The sequence below is a fragment of the Pleurodeles waltl genome, chromosome 7 (assembly GCF_031143425.1).
Source record: "Pleurodeles waltl isolate 20211129_DDA chromosome 7, aPleWal1.hap1.20221129, whole genome shotgun sequence".
NCBI classification, from domain to species: Eukaryota; Metazoa; Chordata; class Amphibia; order Caudata; family Salamandridae; genus Pleurodeles; species Pleurodeles waltl.
Genome location: NC_090446.1, coordinates 113,088,677 through 113,109,945, shown reverse-complemented (window position 1 = coordinate 113,109,945; position 21,269 = coordinate 113,088,677). Strand labels below are relative to the sequence as shown.

General features: G+C 44.4%; 1 protein-coding gene across 1 annotated transcript in view; it reads right to left on the bottom strand.

Moving 5' to 3' along the window:
* The window catches only part of STIP1 (stress induced phosphoprotein 1), a 275,508-nt gene that overhangs the window by 31,950 nt on the left and 222,289 nt on the right, over window positions 1-21,269 (bottom strand). Inside the window, exons 11-12 of the mRNA XM_069243209.1 lie at window positions 3,516-3,552; window positions 2,828-2,931 (exon numbers count right to left, since the gene is read on the bottom strand). Coding sequence (XP_069099310.1) covers window positions 2,828-2,931; window positions 3,516-3,552 — 141 coding nt within the window. The remainder of the gene's footprint in view (window positions 1-2,827; window positions 2,932-3,515; window positions 3,553-21,269) is intronic.

Here is a 21,269-nt window from a genome sequence, read left to right as displayed (position 1 = left end):
CAGGTTGAAGAAAATGTGCAACACAAATATGTTAGCATAATGTTTAGTACCTTGTCTCCAGAACCTATAGGATCAGGGCAGTGTGAGCATTACAATTTTGCCCTTTAGCAAGTCATAAAGGCCCTGTCTTTCAGAACAAGGAAATAGCAAGTGTAACAGGCGCCTCCTCTTTTTGAGTCCGGTAGCATCGATGACATCTTTGGAGAGCAACGGTACCTCCCTGTAACATGATAGACAGGTTTTTGCCACAACTCCACTCTGGTGTGGGAGGAATAGTGGGCAGTGCATAAAGAAAAGGGATAGACGTTTTGTAATAACTGCAAGGCCCGTTTGTCAGACATAATGGTCACTAACCTTGAAGGCAATGTCGGAACCAGCCACCGCCGGATGGGCATGTACCACTAACGGCAAACTAAAGTAGCGTAGTGGCCTTTGCAGCTGGGCGATGCCATCTGGTGGAGAAGTTTGGTTGCAGAGGATCGTGTTATTACTATAGGCAGAAAATTCTCTCCATTCTTCCTCGATCACCATCCTCCTCTTGCTCTTTCATGACCACACCTTTCTCCTCATCCACTTTATATTCCTTGTCACTGGAAGGAGAATCACTTTACTGATGTTGTGCTCTAGACAAAGTGCCCAGTGGGATGGGCCCAAGAACTTGAGTAACTTCAGAGGCCCAACCTGTCACAAGCAGATGTAGGTAACACCTAGCCCCCCCCCCCCCCCCCTCCCCCAAATCTTTTGTCTCCACACCCAAACTGGTATTCATCATTGATATGGAGTGTCAGATACTGCTGGAGTGTCAAGATCTGTGTGACCGGGCTGCTGGGGTTTTCCATGAGATGTATGGGGTGCAATGCAATGTAGGAAACAAGATGGCAAAACATTTCTTGTGTATCCACTGTCTGGTCCGTGATAAACTTAGGTTGTGTTCCACTCAGATTTCAGAGTTTGTTGGGGATAAATCTGGATTTTAGATGTAGGAGGAAAGTGGGATTACCATAATTTACTTTCCACACACAACCCCCTATCTCCCAGACCACAAGGTTAGTGTGAATTAAGACTGCCCAACTTGAAAATGCCTCAGGTGGGTGGGTTAGACACCAGTACATTTACCCCATAGGTTAGGGAGCCCACAGGGTTCATTTCCATCCACAAGCTTGTGCCAGGCGTAAACATGCAATCTGAAGGCACTCACTTCAGAACGCTCCAGAACTGGTGAAGATCAGAAGAGGACTAGATTTTGTCTGAGGCCTGAAAAGAGCCTAAAAGACTGAACTTGCTCTCCTTTTGAACCAAGGACAAAGAAGTGAACTCCAAGAATCATAAAACTATCTCCTGTTAAAGGTACAAGGACACAACAAGCTACAAGATGCCCTTTACTACAACTGCCCAACTGACCAGTTGCAACTGGACCAAGACTGGGCCCTGCTGCGGTCTCTGCCTTTGAGTCTAAGCTCCTCTGCTGCTTTAGAATTGTACTCCTGGGGTTGATTGAGCGTGAAAGGGCTCAAGTCTGAAGGTAAAATCTTTGCCCAGAACAAATCTGGTTAATGTATCTGACCCCCACTCCACTGCAGTCAGCGTCAAATTACGCCTGGTGCCTGTTCTACCTCAACCATTAACTAGCATTGGTATTTTGTGCTTTTTGACACCTTTTCTACCTAGAATTGTTTATAAAAATCACTTCTCTGGTTCCCCTTATTGGATGTTTGTCATTTGTTGATTCCATTTCACTTTTATTTTGTTTAATTAACTTGGGATTTTTGTACTTAATCTTGATTTTATTACTGTTTTAGTAATGCATAAATACCCTATACATTCATTGCCTCTAAGTTAAGCCTGTCTCCTCGTTGCTCAAAGCTATCAAGCAGTTGAACTTAGGTTAAGTCAGTGACTTTGCTGGCTCAGTCTGAAAAGGATTGCTATTACACCATTTGAGTTCTCATCCCTCTTAATAACCCAATTTCTTACAAGGAGGTTGATTGTACAAGCACACAGGCTTGAACAGATGGCCATAGACTCTTGGACAACCTTCAGATGGGAACTTCGTGGCTCACAAACATCACCATTTTGCAGATACTGTGCTTTTCTTCTCTTACCAAACCTCTTCCACCCCTGGATTCCTTAGGTAAAAAGTAGCTGAAGAACTCCCACATGCTTCCTTTTTGTATCCCTTCCTTAAAAGTAGCTGGAGGAGCACTATCCATGGAAATATCACAGACATCCCATTTAGAAGGGGAAAATGTCTTCTATAGAAGATAAAGATCAAACCTTTCTATGTCCTTAACTGTGTTGGAGGGAAAGGTCTCACAGTTTGATACCTAGTGAGAAAGATAAAGACAATAAATGCACTAATTGTGTTGCTCATCAGTTTAAATCTTGTTTTGTAAGCAGCCAAAAACATTATTTTTTTCTTTCTTTGCCATCATACAGTTCGGAGTGTCCCACTGGGCTGAAAGAAACCCACATTTGTGGAACCTGAAGTAGGACTGGCTCAAATCCAAGGAAGACCAGTATAAAATCACTGTGTTGCAAGTGTAAGGTCAAAGATGAGCAAGAGCAGGGCTCTTCTCTGGAACTCCCTCAAACATAACGAGTAGTAAAAATCTGAGCTATGCCAGCCTCTATGAGGAGTAGAGAGCAACACCTGCCTTTACTGGCCGACGTTTGGGTTGTTTTGACAATGGATACTACTACTGAAAGGTCACAAACTTTAAGCATGATTCACGCATGGTAATCTAAAAAAGAGCAAGTGTTTGAGAAACCATTTTCAAAACATTAAATGCGAACACTACTGTTGCAGAAGAATGAGATGTTACTGTACCTTACATGCGGAGTCCAACTCAAGAGCCTTCTGATAAACATCCACTGCTTTGGTAAAATCCTTCATTGCTTCTAGTGCAGCAGCTTTCCGGGTGTATCCTTTTACTGCCAATAAAAAAATGCATGTGATACACAATAACAGACACTACATTATCCATGCAATTGTAGTAGGGCTTGGAGAAACTTATCTGTGTGTATACAGTAAAATCATTAAGATTTGTTTTGTATTGTTTCATTTAAAGAGACTTTTCTACTGTATTTCCCACACCCATATATCTCTTTCCAGTCTTTTGATGCTTTTATTGTAAATGTAAGAAAGAAGTTAGAAAGATATGAACAGACATCAATATGGTGAACTGATCAATGTTATGCAACATGTAAGCAGGTAAGCACTAAATTTAAACCCTTGATCTTTAGGAGGTCTTGCACAAACCCTAGATAGAGCCAGTAAGAAGATTCAGGTAGTTGTATAAATTGCATTGGGCACTGTAGTGGAAGCTGAATGCACATCACATATGTGCACATTGATCAAATGTTGCTTTCTTAAATTTTAAGGAGTTGACTGAACACAATGTCTTACCTCTAAGCATAATTTAAACAGCTGAACCCTTCTAAGGTAATCTATCTCTATAAAGATATCAAGGCCATGTTCAAATCATGTACAACCTTCTCAAAACAAAGTTACTTACTGAAAGTAGGGTCTAGGCGAATACACACTTCACAGTCCTGCAAAAAAATGGGAAAAAAGGTTGATTAAACATATGGGTAGTACCAGAGAACAAATAAAATGAATGTAAGTAAATAATCCTGGGGATAGTTTTCACCTGAATTTCACCATGGTCTCTGCAGACCCGCAGGTGACAAGGTAGGTAAACAGCAGAGTACCACTCACCTTTCCCCACCTCCATCAGGTCTGCGGAAAACAGAGCCAGGAGTAAGCAGGTGAAAAAGCACACAGTCAGTTGTCATTACACTGCTGCACTGGAGTCCCGTGCAGGGTGAGGGTGGGGCACCCCAAGGACTTGATGGCATTGGGGAAATACATTTTTGGTTTTACCACTGCTGCTGTTACGTGGTTACAGTGAGGAACCAAATATAGAACTTGAAACTCCTGCTACTGGTTCTCAATAAAAACCATACATCGTAAAGAATTACGTTCACCACTGAATCTAGAACATAACATGCATATTTGAACATTCCCCACAGTCAGGTTGGATATCCTGGGAAAAAATATTTCATAATGGTAAAGGAAGGTGTGTATACAATATTCTTTTGGCTGCTCGCCTGTCTCCTTTATAGTGTGCCACCTACTGAGAATCAAGTTTAGTCTGCTTAAGCTCCAGTTCCAGAGATCATCTTAGCTTAAATCCATATTAGCATTTAAATACTCTAAGAAATCTCTCAGTTGGAAGTTGCATGTGAATCTACAAACTATAACAGGGTCAGACAACTAACCTTTGTTTCTTCTTCAGCACTGACTCTTAACACTTTCATATGGTTAATTAAAGTCAAAGCAGCACAACAGTGAATTACATGGAAAAACGGAATCAAGCCCAAGTCGCTCACATAGGAGAAGATTTTTAGAGCACTGCCTAGAACACTTGGCTATGTGAATGTATTGTTTGTGCCTGAACAGCAACGTGGAAGAATAGACAGCTTAACATTTGACTGCCTTAGAAATTAACTGAAGTGGTATGTTTCCGAAGCAGTCGAGCATGTGAAACTCTTTAAACAAAGTTCTGTGAATTTGCATAATAAAAGGTCTATTGGACTTTAATATCTGATCCATATGCATTCTGTCATTCAGGAGGCTGTGCCTTGCCCCCAAGAAATCTTTCCTCTGCTCACTTGGTTATAGGGTACACTGTTCATGTGGAGCGAATCCTTTTTTGTCGTGAAGAGAGGGCGTGGTTAAATTTCAGATGCAATTTCCATGTGAAATATTAAGAAAGACTCTTGTTAGTAAAAAGCTGTATCTTTCCTTACTTTCAGCTAACATTGAGACAACTATGAATTCCACCTCCAGGTTAGCAATAATGTCAAATAATGTCCCCATTAACTAGCAATCCTGGAAGAGTATAGCGAGGGGCCCTGCTGAGAGCACCGGAATCTTGAAATTGCCGCCACATGTACTCTTATTGATGAATAAGAAAGTCTGGATTTTGCCAAATAGAACAAAAGGAAGTATTTGCTCCGGAGGTGACATCATAGGATGGATTCCTGCAGTAACACACCACAAGCAGAAGCGCTTCCATTTACGTTTTTAGATCTTTTTGTTATTTTTGGCCCTGGCTTTCGCTAATATTTCTCTACATTCCGGTGTAATGCTTAAGTTGGAAAACTCATTGAATTCAGGAGCCAGGCCGATAAGCGTAGCGATGGAGGATTTGGATGTCTGACCTGGCCTTGGTTCTCCGAACCAGAACTGTCTGGGCCATTTGGGTGCCACTAGGAGGAGACTGCATCACTCTGTTTTCATCTTGCTGATCACCCTGTTCTGACCATCTCATCAAAAAAGCATTTCCCACAACCCTTTTTGGGGATGCCAGCTTGCGCAATATGGGCATTTCTTAGTCTTGCTTGTGGCAAAAAGGTCTAAATTCGGCTTGCTCCATATTTGGAAAAGTTGGTTGAGAACCTGTTGGTCGAGTTCCCACTCGTGATACGGGATGATTGTTCTGCTCAATGAGTCTGCCAGGATGATGGACTGTCCCTGCACATGTTCTGCTTTCAGAGAAATTTGATTCTCTATGGCCCACTTCCATATGCCCTGGGCTTGATGTGAGAGCCCTAACGATCAATGTTGTGCCTCCCTGCTTGTTCAGGTAGAACATACTTGTGGGTGTTGTGTTCTCATGTGGACTGTTGAGTTTTGGATCTTTGGTAAGAAAGCCTATAGTGCCAGATCGGTTGGTTTCAGCTCCAGGTGGTTTATGTGAAGCTTTTTGTCCTTTTGAGTCCAGTTGCCACTTATTTGTAGATCCTGGAGGTGAGTGCCCCAACCTTCAAGCAACGCATCTGTCATTATGTAGTTTGGAACTTGTTGCAGAAATGAAAGGCCCTTTGACAGATCTGACTGTTTTTATCACCAAGCCATGGCAGTTTTTATTCCTGAAGTGATCTGAATCTGATCCTCCAAGGAGCCATTCACCTGGAGCCACCGACTGTCTAATTGCTCATGCAGTCGGCAATTTAGAATCTGTGGAATACATGAAGAAATCATTCCCATAAAGGACTTGTAGATTCAAACTGAAACTTTTTTGCTGATAGTTTGTGAGCCATTTTGTAAATTTTTCGCCATCTCTCCTGGGATGGAAATGCTTTGCATAGAATTCAGTAGTGTTCCTAGAAAATTCAGCCACTTTGTGGGATGGAAATGGGATTTTTGATAGTTCATGGTAAGGCCCAGAGTTTTCGACAACTGTAGGCAAGTGGATGTGTGTTGCACCACTTGATGTCTTGTGGATGCCTTTATGAGCCAGTCGTCCAAATATGGAAAGATCTGCATTCCTAGTTGTTGTAGATGAGCTGCTACAAGGGTCAGCACCTTGGTATAAATTCTGGGAGCTTATTTTAGCCCGAATGGTAGGACCGGAAACTGTAGATGTATGCCAGCTACCTTGAACCTGAGAAATTTTCTATGATTTCAATGTATTGGGATATGAAAATACGCATCTCGGAGGTCTAGGAATGTCATGCGATCTCCTGTGTTTAAGAGGCGTAATGTCCTGAAACTTTACAATACAAAACATTTGTTTTTTTAGGAACTTGTTTAAGGTCTGCTGATCTAATACAGGACGCCAATCCCCAAAGGAAAAAACAAAACGGGAACTGAACCCCGGTCCCTCTGTAGAGCTGGGACAACCTCTATTGCTCCCTTGTGTATCATCAAAGATATTTCTACAAGGAGTTGCCTTAAGCGTGGAGGAGGTGGTCCTGATGGGTGAATATTTGGAGGCGTATGGAGGAATCCTAGAGCATGCCCCTTTGATACTAGATCTAGTACCCATTTGTCTGATGTGATCATTGACCACTGAAGGATGTGGTAAGTTATGCGGCCTCCAATCTTTGATACGCAAGTGAGGTTGGTAGGTGGCATGAATGTGCAGTCATTATTTTCTTCCTGTGTCTCTGCCACAGGTTGAGGATCTTCCTCTTGTGGGATGCCTGTAGGCTGTTGTAGGTGGTAACCGGTAATGCTGTTGCTTTTGTCCGTACTGCTGTCAAAAGCCTGTTTTGGCAGTTTGATACTGTTGTCTGTATGGTTGGTATCCGCCGCAAAAGGAATAAGTTCCTCTGCCTCTAGCCCCTCAAAGGGGTGTTTTTTGTACTGCAGTGTGCCCAGAAATCTGGCTGTGTCTTCCTTGATAGACTGCAAAGCCTCATCTACATGCATACCGAAGGGGCATCCCCCCATCATATGCTATATCAATTATCTTCCTCTGCACCTCTTGTCTAAAAGAGATAGATTTTAGCCAACTCTGCCTGCGCAACACTGCTGCCCCCGCCAGCTGCCTGAATCCCATTAGAGAGCTATATCAATCACACAATTATTTCAGCTGTGATCCGTCCCCCTTCTTGTAATACCTTCTTTGCCTCCACTTTAGCATCTCAGATAAGAGGTCAATGTAAGAGGATATATCTAACCGCATTTGTCTATCGTATCTGCCTAGAATGGCTAACAAATTTGTAGCTTTAACGGTTATTGCTGCAACGGAGAACTTTTTGCGATGTTATCCAGACGGTATCCTTCTCTATCTGGTGGGGAAGATATTGGTGCTGAACAATTCTTTGTGCGGAGTTGTACCGCCTGAGAGACCAAGCAAGTTGGAGAGTCTTCGAGGGCTTAATATTTCTTCTCCAAGCGTGGGATTTAAGAAGGTATTGTAGCTAGATTTTTCATCGCCTTCAGTCCTTCTTGCCATATAAAGTCTACGATAGGTATGGCTCACACTGACTTTTTTTGATGGCTCTTTAAAGGTGTATAGGAAACAAAATAGTTTTCCTAGAAAGGATGGGCAATTTGAAGAGCTTAGCTGTTCGGTCCATTCGGTTATGGAATCCACCTATATCGTTTTGGGGGAGGGAGGGGATTAGTCTACTGGTGTTGCAAAAGGTGGTGATGAACTAGGTATTCATCCCACTCACTAGGTGTGGCTTCTGGTATTTCACCTTCTTCATCTGTGGTCTGAGGGTCATCCTGAGGTGGCTGTCCGAAAGGCATGTCTATATCTGGTCTGAGTGGCGTTCCAGGAAGAGTCTGCGGTCCTGTTTGTAGCTCATACGGTTGCGGGACCAGGTGTTTCTAGTACTGAGGGTGGAAAGCCTCTATAGTAGTCATCCAACACGTTCTGAAGACCTGTTATCAATGACCATGGCACAGGTATGGAGCTGTCTCTATTACAATATTCGGAATGCAAGGGATCCACTTGGTCTCTTGCTGAGTAATAGTTGTCCTGGTAGTGATCATCATCATCATCCAGATTGACATTTGATGTTGAGCTGCAATGGACTGTTGGTCACTCCAATCATTCCTTCGTCCTGAGAATATATATCGTCGTCGTCATCTAAGAGCTGTTGAGGAGGGTATGGTAATACTTTACTTGGGGAAGTAAGCACTGGTAAAATTGTAGAGGATTTTTTCCTCACAGTTATCAATGACAGTGGCAGGAATTTTGATGTTCCAGTGGTGGTCATCGGGTCAATCGTCAAAGGGTTGCTCATCGACAATTCTTTTGTCCCTCCTCAATGCAAGTCGTTGGTTGAATAGCTGTCGATGGTGTCTTTTTATATATTCTAGCCGTTCTAATCATCTAGGATAGTGGCGACGGCATGACGATCATAGGATACACTGCTGTGGTAAACTTCGATGTGTTAGTCGTTGCTGTTGTTATGGTGACGTGGTCGTTGGCGAGACTTTGTCAGACTCTGGAGGGAATTGTTTCAGTTTTGTCATCAGCTGTAAAGACAGTAAAGCACGTTTTGGGGGGGCTTTTCCCATTTATTGAGTTTGAGGAGACCTCACTCATCAGATGAAGGGCATTCCATTGCTTTTTTTCTCTGTAGCCATAATAAGTCTCCCTTCTCTGTCTTTAAGGATTTTATTAGTAAAGGTGCAACAAGGATAAGTTACTTACCTGTAAATCCTAGTTCTCTTCCAGGGGTATCCTCATCAAAGTCATAAACATTGAATATTCCCGCCCTTGTGCGGGGACCCCGGAGCATATATATATATAAAATACATACATATTATCATGTGTAAAACAGCAATGCAGGCTATAATCATAAATAGGCTAAAATGCTTTATTTCTATGCAAGTTTTTTTTTTTTTTTTTTAACATTATAAAATCACAATAGATCATAAATATCTACCTAAGCCCCCAAAAACTGGACTTAGGGAAGTAAACAGCAGTAAATAGCAGAGAAAAATAGAAAAAACTACATTGAAAAACAATGAAGCATTCTTAGCCAATAGGCTGCATGCAGGTTAACACAGGAGAACCATAAAAACTTTGGCACCGTGCCTTTAAGACCCTGAGCACCTCCAGTATCCCACCATGCCTCAGGGGTGAAGGGAAGGTGACAGTTGGTTCACAGTTAGGTCAGTACTTTTTTACGGTGACAATCTGTGTAACTGATTAGAAAAATAATCTGTCCTGCACTTCTAGGAGACTTGAGTCCGGGGAGGAGGGTGGGTTGTTTATGACTTTGATGAGGATACCCCTGGAAGAGAACTAGGATTTACAGGTAAGTAACTTATCCTTCTCTTCCAGGGGATCCTCATCAATAGTCAAACATTGAATAGATTAGCAAGCCCATCCCTAAACTCTGCGGACTGTCTGAAAGAAGTGCAGGAAAGAATATATATTCATGCAAATAGATTTCTAAGAGAGGCCTGCCCCACCTGGGCATCCGCTCTTGCATCCGAGTCTAAACAGTAATGCTTAGTAAAGGTATGCACAGACTTCCATGTAGCAGCCTTACAAATCTCGGAAATTGGTACATTGTTAAGGAGGGCAGCAGTAGCCGCTTTTCCCCTTGTGGAATGCGCTTTTGGCCTAGCCAGTAATCGCTTATTAGCCAGTTGGTAAGAGTTAACAATACAAGAGACAATCCATCTTGATATCGTTCGTTTAGACGCTGCCTCTCCTGTTCTTAAATGACCATAATTTAGAAACAAATGGTTAGAATGTCTAATCGGTTTTGTTTTGTCCAAATAGAATTTCAGCACTCTTTTCAAGTCTAAAGAATGTAATGCTTTCTCAGCCGGAGTCTCCGGATTGGGAAAGAAAGTCGGTAAAGATATAGTCTGATTGATATGGAATTCTGACACCAGCTTCGGAAGGAAAGATGGGTGAGTTCGCAGAACCACTCTATTATCGTGAAAAACCGTGTATGGTTCTCTGCAAGACAGAGCCTGAATTTCGCTGACCCTCCTCGCTGAAGTAATGGCCACCAAAAAAGCAGTCTTCCACGTAAGGTGCTGTAAAGAGGCCTTGTGGATAGGTTCAAAGGGAGGGCCCATAAGCTTTGACAGGACTACATTCAGTTCCCATGGAGGAGAAGGTCTCCGAATGGGAGGAAAAACCTTTTTCAAGCCTTCTAAAAAATCCTTGACTACAGGTATCGTAAAGAAGGATTCCTGAGAAGGCGACTTACGATACGCTGTAATTGCAGACAAATGAACCTTAATAGAAGATACCTGCAGACCAGACTTCGCCAGATGAAGCAAATAGGACAGTATGACGTCTTCCTGAGCTCGTATGGGATTTATACCTTGTTGAGAGCACCAGATGTAAAATCTCTTCCACTTAAAAGCGTAAGAACGCCGCGTGGAAGGTCGTTTTGACTCTTTCAAGATGTTCATGCACTCCTGTGAGAGCCCTAGGTGCCCATACTGTAGGAATTCAGGAGCCATGCTGTCAAGCTCAGAGAGGGAAGGTTGGGATGTAGGATTCTGCCTTCCATTCTGCTCAGGAGATCCGGTCTGCACGGCAACCTCCTGTGAGGTTTTTCCGATAAGTTGAGTAGGTCCGTGTACCAGAATTGGCGGGGCCATTGTGGCGCTATCAGAATCATTCTGGCTCTGGAATTGTAAAATTTGTTGATTACTGTCGGTATGAGGGGAATCGGTGGAAAGGCGTAGAGAAATGTCCCTGACCAGTTGATCAACAGGGCATTCCCTTGAGATCCCGGACGGCAGAACCTGGATGCGAAGTCTGGGCATTTCTTGTTTGTTTCGTCTGCAAAGAGATCCAACTGGGGTCGACCCCATTGACCGAAGATGTCCTCGACGACTTCGTCGTGTAGGACCCAGTCGTGCGCGTCTTCTAGATGTCTGCTCAGGAAATCTGCCTCTACGTTTTGCTGACCTGGCAGGTGTACCGCTGTGATAGACATTCCCCTGGCCAGGAGCCAATGCCATATCGTTTGGGATTCTCGAGACAGAGGTAGTGATCTTGTTCCTCCCTGTTTGTTCAGGTAATACATTGTGGTTGTATTGTCTGTCTGAATTAGGAGAGATTTCCCCTGAACCAATGGAGAGAAAGATTTGAGAGCCAGATGGACTGCTCTGAGCTCCAGTAGATTTATGTGATAGTTCTTTTCCTTGTCGGACCACAGACCCTGAGCTTGGAAGGAACCCAGATGAGCACCCCAACCCTGAAGAGACGCATCCGTTACCAGAATGTCGGCTGGAATTTTCTGGTGAAACGGAGAACCTATCGACAGGTGAGGTCTGTGCATCCACCATTGTAGTGATTGAAAAGCCACTGCTGGTAGTCGAACTCTGTCCTCCCAGTGACCCGTCTTTTGGCTCCAATTGTTCTCTAATGCCTCCTGAAGGGGCCTCATGCGTAGCCTGGCATTCGGGACAATGAACATGCATGAAGCCATGGAGCCCAGAAGCGATGTCACCTGACGAGCAGTAGGTGCATCGGCTGTTAATAGTTGTTGACACTTCCTGTGGATTGATAAAAGTCGTTCCTCCGAAGGATACACTCTTTGGAGCTCTGTGTTTAGTATCGCTCCCAGGTAGTGGAGGTTTTGTGTTGGAATCAGGGTTGACTTGTTGTGGTTGATTTGAAGACCTAGAGACTCGAAAGTTCTTAGTACGATGTCTCGATGTTCTCTCGCCTGATCCGGAGAGGAGGCCTTCACTAGCCAGTCGTCCAGGTAGGGGTAGACGAATATTTTTTGTCTTCGAAGATGTGCCGCTACCACTGCTACACATTTTGAAAAGACTCGGGGTGCAGACTTCAGGCCGAATGGAAGGACTCTGAATTGGTAGTGCTGTGACGCTATCTGGAAACGTAAAAATTTCCGATGTTTGGATGCTATTGGGATGTGAAAATATGCATCCTGTAGGTCGATGGAGCACATCCAGTCTCCCTGATGCAGTTGCGGGACAATCTGGTGAAGGGCTAGCATCCTGAACTTCTGTTTTCTTATGTACTTGTTCAGGAGGCGTAAGTCCAGAATTGGCCTGAAGAGGCCCTGTTGACCTTTTTTCGCCACCAGAAAGTAACGGGAGTACACCCCTTTTCCTTTTTGTGCCGGAGGAACCTTTTCTACAGCTTTCTTTTGTAGGAGTGCGAGAACTTCCTTGCGTAGCAGGCTGAGATGAGAAGGAAAACCTCTTGCTGGCGGCAAGTGTGGAGGAGGTTTTTTGAAAAGGAGAGAATAGCCATGTTCGACAATATTGAGCACCCACTTGTCTTTTGTGATGGAGTGCCACTCGTGAAGATGATGCGTAACACTTCCCCCCACCGGAGTGGTGCACAGTGCTGAGGGAAGCAATGCCTCATTGCTTTGTTGGTGTCTTTGCTGTAGACTGTTGAGGTCTACTTGACCCTCGGTCTCTTGTGGGTCTACGTGCCTGAAACAGGGGACGTCCCTGTCGTTGTTGTGGCCCCTGAGACCAGTGAGGGGTTTGAACCCTCTGCTGGAATGGTCGTCTGTCGTACGGCCTGTACCTCCGCCTGAAGTCTTTCTTACGTTCCAGGCCCACTGCCCTCATCGTGTCCACTTCCGTTTTCATTCGGGCCATCTCTTCATCCGCGTGGGTACCGAACAACGAATTGCCGCTGAATGGGAGGTTTAAAATGCGTTGCTGTGCTTCCTGCTTCAGACCCGTGAGCCGTAGCCAGGAAGACCTCCTAGCGCAGATTCCGTGCGCATATCCATGCGCAGCCAAATCCGCCCCGTCCGCCGCCGCGCTGATGACCTGGTTAGATACTAGGCCTCCTTCCTGCAAGATTTCCTGGAAGTCCTGTCTATCTTCCCTGGGCAACTTTTCTGTAAATCTGTGGAGTGAGTCCCACAGAGAGCGGTCATATCTGCCCAGAAGTGCTGAGGCGCTGGAGACCTTCATAGCAGATGCCGCCGTACCGCACATCTTTCTCCCCAGGGAGTCTAGGTGTCTGCTCTCCTTATCCGGGGGGACTGTGGAAGATGATGCCACAGAGTGTGTTTTTCTGGCTGCGGCTAAGATCAGAGTCCGGTGGCGGATCCTTCCGCAGGAATAAAGGATCTTGTTCCGGAGCTTTGTATTTCTTCTGAATCCTAGCCGGGGCAGACTTGAGAGTGGCTGGAGACAGAAAAGTGTCCATAGTAGGTTGCAGCAAACCCGGTACTAGTGGCAGCAGTTTTCTCGAGACTGATCTGTGTTGTAAGGTCTCAAAGATAACTGAGGATGAGGTGGCCGGTTCCGGTACCTCAATATTTAGCTTCTGCGCTCCCCTTAGAAGAACCTCATTAAAAGTGGTGATATCATCCACCGGGGAAATCCTAGCAGGTGGAGAATCTGTGAGTGTGGGGGAGTAGCGCCCAACAGACGATCCTGAAGAAGACCAAGAAGGTGATCTTCTGCGTGGTGTTCGCGACCTGGTTCTCCTTCGGGAACGGGACCTGCTCCGAGAGGCTGTAGCAGAGTGTGCAGGTCTTGTGGTCGGCTGACGCGAAGCAGAACGAGCCCGTCCTGCTCTAGCTGTAGGCGATGGCGTTCTCGGTAATGAGGCAGTAGGAGAATACATCCTAGAGTATTGGGAATCCGGGGATGCTGCCGGTCTATTCAGGCTCTCTAACCATCTGGGTGATAGAGTGATGGGAGAAACATGCCCCGATGAGACCGCTCTGGAATGGGATGATGCACTCCTTATAGAGACCACCGGTGAGGGAGCTTTGTCCGCTGGCTCTACTGCCTGTGACACAGCTGAAGGTTGTGTCGACGTCGATTGTATCCTCGACGTCGAAGGTTGCGATGGCTGGTCTGTTCTCGACGTCGAAGGTCTTGACGTCGAAGGCCTTGACGTTGAATGTCTTGACGCCGATCGCCGGACCTGGACCTACTCGCCGTCGTGTGTCTCGACGTTGAGTGGCGAGTGGTCGACGGCGGATGTTCATGCCGTCGTGGTGGTTTTGGTGTCGTGTCCTTCGACGCCAAGGGGTGAGACGTTCTCGACGGCGAACGGGAGCGCCGGAGATGACTCGACGCCGAACGGCGGCCTGCCCTCGACGGAGATGTACCCCTGTGACCATGCTTCGACGCTTTGTCCTTCGACGTCGGTCTGGTCATCGTCGACGGCGATCTATGCCGGTGAGACGGTGGTGCCGATGACGTCGATGGAGAACAAACAGGCACAATCCTACCTGTCGACGTCGATCGGGCCATTCCTTCTGTTGTAGGTCTGGGAAGTGAAGAGGATGTTGACTTTTTCCTCTCCTGAAGCCCATGTAGCCTGATCTTCTCTCTGTCTTTGAGAGTCCTCCTTGACATGTTCTTACAATACTTGCAGGTGTCAGGACAGTGACTCTGTGGCAGGCAGACAATACACAGAGAGTGTGGGTCTGACTGGGCTTTCTTCTTCCCACAAGAAGGACATTTTACAAAAAGAGATGGCATTTTCTGTCAAAAAAACTTCCCAACTCAGACAAAAGATGTTATCTGTCGAGTAAACAGGAAAAACACTATTTTTTAAGGATTTTTCTGAAGAAAAACTCAGAAAAACTGAGAGCTCAATGCTCCAGGATCCTCTCAGAAGAAGCCGGAAAAAAGAACTGACCTAACTGTGAACCAACTGTCACCTTCCCTTCACCCCTGAGGCATGGTGGGATACTGGAGGTGCTCAGGGTCTTAAAGGCACGGTGCCAAAGTTTTTATGGTTCTCCTGTGTTAACCTGCATGCAGCCTATTGGCTAAGAATGCTTCATTGTTTTTCAATGTAGTTTTTTCTATTTTTCTCTGCTATTTACTGCTGTTTACTTCCCTAAGTCCAGTTTTTGGGGGCTTAGGTAGATATTTATGATCTATTGTGATTTTATAATGTAAAAAAAAAAAAAAAAAAAACTTGCATAGAAATAAAGCATTTTAGCCTATTTATGATTATAGCCTGCATTGCTGTTTTACACATGAGAATATGTATGTATTTTATATATATATGCTCCGGGGTCCCCGCACAAGGGCGGGAATATTCAATGTTTATGACTATTGATGAGGATCCCCTGGAAGAGAAATGTTGCAATCTCACCTTATGGTCTGGATGCAGACAGTACATACACTTCTTGTGTGGGTCATCAATATGAAGTATTTTTTCCCACACAATGGTCACAAATTCTGAAGAGTCCTTTTTTAGTTTGCTGGGACATCTTGTCCAATGGAATTTCGATACTCCTGAGAGAAATTTTCCTGTAAGTGTAGCTGCAGAGCTCAGGGAGACTCCCTTCTCACGACGTGCAGTAGAAAATCTGAGGGGAAACAGCCTCTGTTAGGAGTGTTCTGGAGGGTGCCGTCGCCTGAATGGTTGTAGTTCAGATTTTTTTTATTAAAGAACATTGACAGGCTAGAACAGTGCCTGTCTATACCATTGAGGCCTGGTGTAGTACACTTACTGCTATATATATTTAAGGTTACCGTGGGACTCTCACTTAGACGACGGGGATGATTCAGCATTTCAATCTATGGGAGATACAATACTAGAGAACATATGTAAGAGCTTTACCTTATTGGAAAAGATGCCAAAGTACTGCTTGACCCACGACTGTATCAGAAATCTGTGCAGCAACCAGACAGCAGTGCTGGGTGAAAGTGTGCCTGCTCTTCCAGGTTGCAGCACAACATATATTTTCAATGGACACCCCAGCAAATAAGGCTCCTATTGGGGCAACTGCTCTATCAAAGTGTGCTCTAGTCTTGTCTTAAAGACCTGCCCGCTTTAGAGTTGCAGAATTGACTGGCCTATGAAATCCACCTTGCTATGGTACATTTGGAGACTGGTCCACCTTTACTGTTCTTACCATAGGCCACGAAGAGTCGATCAGTAGTGTGAATATGCTTTGTTCCTCTCTAAGTAACATTTTTAACATCTCTTGACTTCAAGAGAATGAAGACTGTTCCGCTGGTGTTTGAGGATTAGGGAATTAAGTTTTAAGCATAACCAGATGATTTCGATGAAAATCAGTGGGAACCTTTGGTTAGAACCTGTGATTAGCTCACAGGATTACCATGCTATCTTTGAATTGTAGGAAAGGTTTCCTACAGTTGAAGTTTGCTTACTCTCCTTGCAGAGGTAAGGGCAAGTAACAACACCATCTTTCAAGTGAGGAACTTTAGTTTAGCTCTGTGAAATGGTTAAAACTGAGTTTTAATCAGCTAGGATAGCACAGTGTTAACCTGCATGTAGGTGGCAGTGATTTTATTGTGGAGGGGGTGAGGGTTATGCCCTGAAAACCCTTTATGAAATTGGACAATTAATTAGTGGGACTATAAGGGGAGGGGGGGAAGATCACAAAGTCTGTCTATATCTGGAAATAGCAGCCAAATAAACTTGGACAGAGGAGTTTGTTAGACCAGATTTGGCTAGAGACAGTAAATATGCTAACACTTGTTCAGGAAGAGGTTTGATTGGTGTGAAAATTCTAAAATACATCCTAAGACAAAAAGGTTTCCATTTGAAGTGATGGGTTTTGTTGGTAGAATCAGCTCTAGACTTTGCAAGAATACTCCAACAATCATCTAAAATGACTAGGTGCAGCAGCTCATGGTGCTCAGATGCCAAGCTGATAACTGCAGAGAAAATGGGTGTGGGTGAAGGACCTGGTGATTGTTCGGCAAGAAGTCCATTTAGAGCTTGAATTTAATGTGTTTGCCATTGACAGCATAAGGAGCTCCGTAAACCAGTGTTGTCTCTGCCATCGTGGAGCTACGAGTATCAACTGGCATGGTTCCGGTTTGATTCTTCGAAGAATCCAGGGAGTAAGTGGGAAAAGCATAGGCATTAATGCCGGACCACTGCATCGGAAGGGCACTCCCTCAGGATCCCTTTTGAGGTTACCTGCTGGCATAAAACCAGCATTATTTCTTCTCTTGTAATGCAAAACAGATCAATTTGGGCTTGCCCCTTGTTGAAATATAAAATCCAGGACCAGTTGGTTCAATTCCTATTTGTGACAACTTTGGGATGTTCTGCTCAAGGTATCTGCCACAGAGTTGTGTACTCCTGGGAGATGTTCTGCCCTTAAGGCCACTGATGTCTTGGTGCCTAGCGCCAGATAGTTTGCGCTTCCTGGGACAGAATCCTGTCTGGATCATGTACCTTCTGATTTGTTGAGGTAATGCATACTCGTTGTGTTGTCTGTCCTCAACACAGAGGCACCTTGAACTCTCAGCAAGAAAGCTTGAAGAGCCAGTGAGATTGCTCTGAGCTCAAGGAAGTTCATATGGAGTTGCAACTGTTCTGGAGTTCACCTGCCTTGAAATCTGTAGATCTTGTAAATGAGCTCCCCATCTTTCCAGGAAAGCGTCTGTTGTAATGACATTCTGAAATGGGAAGGGGAGGAATGTCGGTCCTGCAGAGAGATTTTTGGAGCTTGTCCACCAGGGAAGAGCTGCTTTCATGAGATGGGTGATCTGTACGATTTTGTTGAATTGTGCTTCCGATTGGAGCCACTGTGCACCCAATTTCTCCTGGAAAGGTCACATTTTGAGTCGAGCATGGAGTATTAAGAAAATGGCTTAAGACAACATACCTAGAAGAGATTTGATCAGGCAAACTGAAGCGCACTTTCTTCTTGAAACGGAGAGCCAGAACGGAGAGTTTCTGTTGTCTGTCTAGGAACAAGAATACCTTGTTGAGTAATGTGTTGAGAGTTTCTCCCAGAAATGTTATCCTTGTTGAAGGCAAAAGGAGAGGCTTCTGGAAATTGACTGCGGGGCCCACAGTATGAAAGAGATGAAGACACTTGGCAATATCCCTCGACGCCTTCTGGAAAAAAGGAGCCTTTATCAACCAGTCATCAAGGTAAGGGAAAACTTGAATGCCTTATTGTCGCAGATAGGCTGACACTGGGGCAAGACATTTTGTAAATATCTGGGGAGCAGATCAGAGTCCAAAGGGAAGGACTTTGAACTGGTAATGAGTACCGCCTACTGAAAACCTGAGGAAATTGTGATGGCTGGAATGAATGGAAATGTTGAAATAGGCTCCCTGGGAAATCGAGGCTTGTAAGGAAATCTCCATGGCTGAGAAGCTGGAGATGTTTCTGGAGGGAAACCATATTGAAAGATAGTTTCTTTAGGTACTTGAGTTTTCAGAGGTCGAAACATTGAAAAAAACTGTAGTAAAATCCTGTTCCTTTTTGGGAATGCAGGACCTGTTCTATGGCCCTATTTGAAAACATGGCTAAAACCTCCTTGCCAATAAGATGAAGGTGAGCTAGAAGGAATGCTGTTGGAGTACGAGGTGGAATTTGAGTGAACTCTAGAGTACGGCCATGCTTGACGAGATCCAGGACTCGCTTGTCCGTAATTATTTCGCTCCACTGATATAATTAGTGGCAAATTTTGGAACCCACCAAAGGATAAGGGGCTATAGCTGGTACCTCGAAGTTGTCACAGATTCCTAGCAGTATCTCTGGCAGAAGCAGTCTCGTCTTGTTGCTCAGACTAGGCTGCCGATGGGGGTGCTCGATAGGGATGTTGTTGGTAGGCAGGTCGAAAGGACTGCTGGTAAGACTGTAGCTGGTATCTTTGGTATCCTCCATGGTACAAGCAAGATCCACAGGAACGTGCGCCGGGAAATGAAAATGTCACTTACCCAGTGTACATCTGTTCGTGGCATCAGTCGCTGAGATTCACATGGTATGCATGAGCGCTCGCCATCTGGTGTTGGGTCGGAGTGTTACAAGTTGTTTTTCTTCGAAGAAGTGTTTTCGAGTCACGGGACCGAGTGACTCCACCTTCTGTGCTCATTGCGCATGGGCGTCGACTCCATCTTCGATTGTTTTCCCCGCAGAGGGTGAGGTAGGAGTTGTACTATAGTAATAGTGCCCGCGCAATGAAAAATGTAAGTATGTACCTATTAAAGGATTAAGTAATATATATACAAATGTACAAAAATTGAAGGTAACTTCTGAACTGCTACAGGCTTCCGGGGAGGTGGGTGGGTCCATGTGAATCTCAGCGACTGATGCCACGAACAGATGTACACTGGGTAAGTGACATTTTCAGTTCGATGGCATCTGTCGCTGTAGATACACATGGTATGCATAGACTAGTAAGCAGTTAGTTCCCCATAAGCGGTGGTTTAGCCTGTAGGAGTAGAAGTTGTCTGAAATAGAGTTCTTAATACAGCTTGACCTACTGTAGCTTGTTGTGCGGATAGCACATCTATACAGTAGTGTTTGGTGAATGTGTGAGGCGTAGACCAAGTGGCTGCCTTACATATTTCTTGCATTGGGATGTTTCCTAAAAAGGCCATTGAAGCACCTTTTTTCCTTGTTGAATGTGCCCTGGGAGTAATGGGCAGTTGTCTTTTTGCTTTAAGGTAGCAGATTTGGATGCATTTAACTATCCATCTGGCTATACCTTGTTTTGATATTGGGTTACCTGCATGAGGTTTTTGGAATGCAATAAATAGCTGTTTAGTTTTTCTGATGTTCTTCGTTCTGTCAATGTAGTACATTAATGCTCTTTTGACATCTAATGTATGTAGTGCTCTTTCAGCCACAGAATCTGGCTGTGGGAAGAATACTGGTAATTCTACCGTTTGATTTAGATGGAATGGAGAAATAACTTTTGGTAAAAATTTTGGATTAGGTCGTAGGACGACCTTATTTTTATGTATTTGTATAAAAGGCTCTTGTGTTGTGAACGCTTGAATTTCACTTACTCTTCTTAGAGATGTAATGGCGATGAGAAAGGCAACTTTCCAGGTGAGGAATTGTATTCCGCAAGAGTGCATGGGTTCGAAGGGTGGGCCCATGAGTCTTGTTAGAACCACGTTTAGGTTCCATGAAGGAACAGGTGGTGTTCTTGGTGGTATAATTCTTTTAAGCCCTTCTATGAATGCTTTGATAACTGGTATCCTATACAAGGAAGTTGAATATGTAGTTTGCAGGTATGCAGATATTGCTGCAAGGTGTGTTTTAATAGAAGAGAAGGCTAGCTTTGCTTTTTGTAAATGGAGCAAGTAATTTACTATATGTTTTGGAGTTGCCTCTAGTGGTTGTATCTGATTATGATGGCAGTACCAAACAAATCTTTTCCACTTACTTGCGTAGCAGTGTCTAGTGGATGGCCTTCTGGCCTGCTTTATGACTTCCATACACTCTTGGCTAAGTTGTAAGTGTCCGAATTCTAGGATTTCAGGAGCCAGATTGCTAGATTCAGCGATGCTGGGTCCGGGTGTCTGATCTGTTGGTTGTGTTGCGTTAACAGATCTGGTTTGTTGGGCAGTTTGATGTGTGGTACTACAGACAGATCTAGCAGTGTTGTGTACCAGGGTTGTCTTGCCCACGTTGGTGCTATTAAAATGAGTTTGAGTTTGTTTTGACTCAATTTGTTTACTAGGTAAGGAAGGAGAGGGAGAGGAGGAAAAGCGTAAGCAAATATTCCTGACCAGTTCATCCATAGGGCATTGCCTTGGGATTGCTTGTGTGGGTATCTGGACGCGAAGTTTTGGCATTTTGCGTTCTCTTTTGTTGCAAATAAGTCTATTTGTGGTGTTCCCCAGAGTGTGAAGTAGGTGTTCAGAATTTGTGGGTGGATTTCCCATTCGTGGACTTGCTGGTGATCTCGAGAGAGATTGTCTGCCAGCTGATTCTGGATCCCCGGAATAAACTGTGCTATTAGACCAATTTGATGGTGGATTGCCCACTTCCATATTTTTTGAGCTAACAAGCTTAACTGCGTTGAATGTGTTCCTCCTTGTTTGTTTAGATAATACATCGTTGTCATGTTGTCTGTTTTGACAAGGATGTATTTGTGGGTTATGATTGGTTGGAAAGCTTTTAGTGCTTGAAAAACTGCTAATAATTCTAGATGATTTATATGCAGTTTTGTTTGATGTATGTTCCATTGTCCTCTTATGTTGTGTTGATTGAGATGTGCTCCCCACCCTGTCATGGAAGCATCTGTTGTTATTACGTACTGTGGCACTGGGTCTTGG